At 46.7% G+C, this 5,287-nt stretch overlaps 1 protein-coding gene across 1 annotated transcript in view; it reads right to left on the bottom strand.

Annotated features, from left to right (window-relative positions):
- Window positions 1-3,790: 3,790 nt before the first annotated feature.
- The window catches only part of Prdm15 (PR/SET domain 15), a 46,310-nt gene continuing 44,813 nt past the window's right edge, over window positions 3,791-5,287 (bottom strand). The window contains exon 23 of the mRNA XM_028752543.1: window positions 3,791-4,860. Coding sequence (XP_028608376.1) covers window positions 4,384-4,860 — 477 coding nt within the window. The 3' untranslated portion in view covers window positions 3,791-4,383. The remainder of the gene's footprint in view (window positions 4,861-5,287) is intronic.

The following is a 5,287-nucleotide window of genomic DNA, read 5'->3' as shown; positions in this document are numbered from 1 at the left end:
GGATAGACCTTGAGCTGCAAGCAGAACTTACAATGTTTATGTGCTGCTGCTTTTAAGCTGGTGCTGAACTCAATGTTTACACCGAGGTTCCAGAGAAAAGCCTGGGAGGCCAGGCAGTATACAGCAGGGCTGTGTTTCCTTCAGGGAGTTCCCAAAGCTCTGTAAAGGTGAAGCCTAAGTTCCAATGGAGACTCATGGATAGACTCCAAGAAAACAAATCACCTTCCCAGAAGAACTACAGGTACCGACAAGGTGAAGCCGGCCCAAAAGAAACCACGTGTGGCTGGGCAGTGGTGGTGCACGCCTTTAATCCCAGCACTTGGGAGGCAGAGGCAGGCAAATTTCTGAGTTTGAGGCCAGCCTGGTCTACTGAGTGAGTTCCAGGACAGCCAGGGCTATACAGAGAAACCCTGTCTTGAAAAACAAAAGAAAGAAAGAAAGAAAGAAAGAAAGAAAGAAAGAAAGAAAGAAAGGAAGGAAGGAAGGAAGGAAGGAAGGAAGGAAGGAAGGAAGGAAGAAAGAGAGAAACCACGTGTGCTGCAAACCAAGTGGAAGTGGGAGCTGCTCTAGCCACTGGCACACAGATGATGTGCTCGTAAGCCCCAGATGTGCGTCTACAGAGTTTAACAGTTCACAAGTGAGGCTGGGTATGTCCTCACTGTCTCCTAGGCTACTCTGTGCCTTTATTTATCTCCATCTAAGAGGCTGCAAGTGTTGGGGCTGTAAAGATCTGGGATCTTTATAGTTGAATGTAGTTGCATTATGAAGTACCAATGAGTATGTGGGGACTAGGAACACAAATGTTATGGTTCAAATCTGCAACGTCTCCCAGATTATTAGGGAAAAACTACTGACACAAGTTCTTGACACGACACATGGGGCTATTCCAGGCACCCAACTTCCCCTGCCAGAAAGGACTGTACCAACTGAAACTGGGAGACCAGGTAAGCCCTCCTTTAAGTTCAGTCAGGTGTCTTCAGATCAAGTGTCTGAAAACAGAGTACCATGGGGTATATTATAGTGCAAGTGGATCACCTGTGGAAATGAGAAAGGGCTGCCCCATCTCTCCTACTAGTACATCCAATGTCTGCTGAGTGCAGAGGGAAATACAGGCTTGGACCCACAGGGAAAGGCCCCTAACTATTAAGGTTAAATAGGTTTTACCAGCAGGAGAGCTAGACACTACCAGATGCTAAGATACGTGAAATGTCCTGGTGGTTAACTCCTTTGAGGACTGATAATAAAAGGGGTTTCATGGCTTTAAAAAGACTCTTAACCTGGACACGGTAGTGCATGCCTATAATTCTAGTACTTGGGAGGTGCAAATGGGGGCAGGTTGGGGATGAGGGGGAGTAACAAGAAATTCAGAGTCTAAAGCCAGCCTGGGCTCTATGAGACCCTGTCTCAAAACAAATATAAAACCCATAGAGACGAACTAGAACCCACCACTTAATTTGATCAATGTAAGTAAGGGACCATCTGAAATCATAGGCCCACAGAAAAGCTTTGCCAAGGACAACCTGGTGGCCATTGTCTGATCTCATTTTGACTAAGAAGCTCGTATTGTAACTCTTGGGGAAGTTTCTGACACTCAGTATCTCAGGGTGTTTCAAATGATCCAAACATGCACCTCAGGACTGCAGGGAAATGAGGACATCACCTGTAACAGGAACCAGAGCCATTCTCAGATCACCATGGGCAGGAGAGCAGAGGGCCAGCAATTGAAAAACACAGGTCACAGCACCTTTATTTACCACCATACAGACAGATGTGACATCAAACACCCTCAGAGTTACAGAATGGTCTTCACAACCCTCAGCATCTATGGGAGTCACAGGCACTGCCTCTGCCTTTGGATACTGACTGAGAGTGGTGTGAAGGAGAAAAGATCTGCCTTTCCCGAGGGACCACTCTCCAGCAGGCTTTCATGCCTGACATAGGAGAGGGCACCTGGTACAGACCCTTTTCCTGAGAGCTTATCACTGGCTAACATGATCCCAGAGGGTAGAACCCTGTGCAACTATGAGATTGATCTTGCCACGACATGTGATCCTATAACATTACCATTCACAGGTGTAAACAAAGTCTGATACATTTATTTATGCGAACCTAGACATAGTCACAGGGCTTGTTGGACACATAACTATGCCAGCTTTAGACCAGTTTAAAAAAAAAAATCTGAACACTTCCTGCCAATCAACAATGGTCTATGTATGTAGGGTGCCTGGAGTGTGAAGAAGCCTTTGTTTTGCTATCCAGTTGCTACATGTGGAGGAGCTATAAGTATGCTAAGACAACCTGCTTGCCTCAGTCAATGACTGGTGAGACCATGTGTCACAGACGCTTGGGGAGAAAGGCTGGTTTTATCTGAGTTCCTGCTTATAACAGCAGGAAGCAGATGCCTCTGTGTATTTAAGCAAACAGTGGCAGCAGGAGAGACTGTACAACCTAAGCTCTGTCTTCCAACAGGATTTGACAACCTGGCTGTAGGCACAAAAATACATCTTTAAAAAATAAAAATGTGATTTCAAAGGCCTTTATTTCAGTGGGAAGAGAATAAAAGTCAAATGCTAGTGATGTCTGATTGAGTCCAGTGCTCATCTGGACTCAACTCATTCATCTCTGAGAGGATATAAAGGCAAAGAGGAATTGTGGTTGAATTTTTAAAAAATAGTTAACAACTATGGATTGCCCACTGTTTCCATGGTTTCCTGGAATAGTTTTATTTGGAGAACGAAGGCTATATCTTAGAAAACAGTTCACCCCTAGGCCAAGTTAATTTTATAAGGGTACTGTGTACAAAGTAGTTAATTATACACATAAATAACATAAAAACAACTGTCATAAATTAAGAAGTCCAAGAACTCCCAGCATGCCATCAGCTAAGAGGTGAGACTGGCCTGTGTGGATGTGGAGAGGGTGTGGCCAGGTGACCCACAGACCTGTCCTGAGTGTCATCTCTTCCTTATGCTCCAACTGTGTAACACAAGCTGCAGCCTCATCCTCAAAGGTTGTTCTCTGGAATGAGGTGCTGAGAAAGTGGCATCTTGTCTGCTATCAGGCTGACTGTAACTTCCCTTGTCCACTGCTAGTTAGTATCCATCTCTGTAGGATGGCTGCCCACATCTGAATACATCCAGGAAACATGGGACCAAGGACAAAGTAAAGCAAGTTCATCTTTAAGTTCTTCTTTTGTATGACATTAAAAACTGATGAGAAGAGTGAGACCAAACTCTCTCCTTACCTCGCCTCTTCATGTCCCTGTGCTGGACTGTGGACCCTATGATGGCAGCCTGGCCTGTTGCCACTGGGATAGCACAGGTTTGTGCTAGCCATGTTCCCTCAGAGCTGGGTGTGGCCAGTTTGTAGTCACTGTCACGATGACCTCTTCTGCTCTCATCACCACAGGAAAGCACCTCTCAGGTTTCTTAAATCACTAGCTACGCTTCTCTCCTGCAGAGCTGAACCTCTGCATTTCATAGGAAATTGGTCTTCAGACTCAACCACCTTTGGAATTAAGGCTTACACAGAAAGGAAACATGGGCTCACTCCCCATTCTTCATTCAGGGATGTGGCTAAGCTGCACCATAATACATATGTTTGGATGGCAGAGTCCTGAGATAGCTCCCGAGGAGCACCGGGATTCAAGGGTGAGGGCTCACTTTGCACACAACTGTGTGTGGCCTCACACAAGGCATCTGTGCACAACTGGACAGGGACCAACACCCTACAGTGCAAACGACTTTATCATATTAAAAGAAATCAATATTGGCCACAAGAGGGCCATAATACACAACGTGGTTATGAAATAAAACAGACTGTTCATAAAAATCAATCTATAGATGTTCCCAAGATATCTTTTGTGCCTGAGCTGGGGGCCTCATGATATTTTTCACAGAAGGCCTCAGGCTACAGCTCTGTGACATATGAACTGAGACTTCAGAAGTAGAGTTACTTAACTTCTCCCTGCTTGTGAATTCAGGAGCAAGGAGAAACCTGGGTTTGCTTCTATGTGTTGCCTGAGAAGGCTAGCCATATTTCAGTATCGTCATTGGAGTGCTAAAGAAAACAGATCAAATCTCCCTGGTCCTTGGGATATCACGCCTGCTTCTAGAATCCTGCTATCTGTGTCCCTGAGCCCCATGACAATTACAGACCTCTGAGGGTGACACTGTGGTCTGGCCAGGCTGCGTCACCTTGGGGAAACACATGGTGGAAGCTCCTGCTTGCCAAAGGCCATGTCACCAGCTAAACTGATAGATAACTCGGTAATGCTAATCTCAGTGATCCTGACATGTGCACACTCTTCCTGTTTGGTATTCAGCAAATACCTCAAGACCTCAGAGCCCCCTGCTGCAGCTCCGCCTGTCCTGCAGCCACAGATCAGTAGCTGTACATCTGCTGCTGCTCACTCTGGACCTGCGGTTGTACCGCCTGCTGTGGTGCTGCAGGGGCCTGTGGTGGCTGCAGCACATCTGTCTGGGGCACTGCTCGCCAGGTGAGTGGGTGCTGCTCACTGAGTTGGTTCCCCAAGGGTGTGATGGAGTTTACCAGTGTGGTGAGGTTGATAAAGTGGGCCACTGACTGAGGGTTTGTGGCTTCTGGCTGTGGGTGGATCTGGACATCGTTTTGCCGGTTGTGCAACATGGCTGAACCACTGACAGTGTCGAAGGTCACAGTCAGGATGGAGTTATCTAGCTGTAGCTGGCGTTCAGGGTTGGTAAGATGTCCAACAGCCACTGGCTGTAAATTGGTAAACTGAGTCCCAGCTGCAGTGGTGATGGGGGTCACGGTGATGTTGGTTAGGCCAACCGAGCTTGATGGAGCAGTCACATTGGGGTCCCCTAGGGTCACCACCACCTGTAAGAGTCACATGGAGAAAGAAACAATGAACTGTTTCTGCAAAAAGGAGAGAGAAGCTCCCATAGCACCCTCCTGCTAGAGGGTATACTAAAATTGCATACTCAGGCAAAGGAGCTAGAGCAAGGCCTCCACTGGGGAAAGCAGAGCACAGTGTCCTGGGAGAATTATACCAGTGGGAAAGAGAAAGGAAATATGGACAATCCTCTGGGGTAATGCAGGGATGGGAAATCAAGCAAATGTCACAAGCCAGAAAAAAAGATTGAATCATGCTTAGAGCTGGGGAAGACAGTTACGCTGGTAAAGCTCTCACCACTGATTCAAGAGGCCCTGAATGCTATCCCCAGTATCCACGAAGAGAGAAATCAATCAATCAATCTCTCTCTCTCTCTCTCTCTCTCTCTCTCTCTCTCTCTCTCTCTCTCTA

Source organism: Grammomys surdaster, unplaced genomic scaffold, assembly GCF_004785775.1.
Source record: "Grammomys surdaster isolate TR1022 unplaced genomic scaffold, NIH_TR_1.0 125925, whole genome shotgun sequence".
In the NCBI taxonomy this organism is placed as follows: Eukaryota; Metazoa; Chordata; class Mammalia; order Rodentia; family Muridae; genus Grammomys; species Grammomys surdaster.
This window is presented reverse-complemented; position numbering and strand designations above follow the sequence as displayed.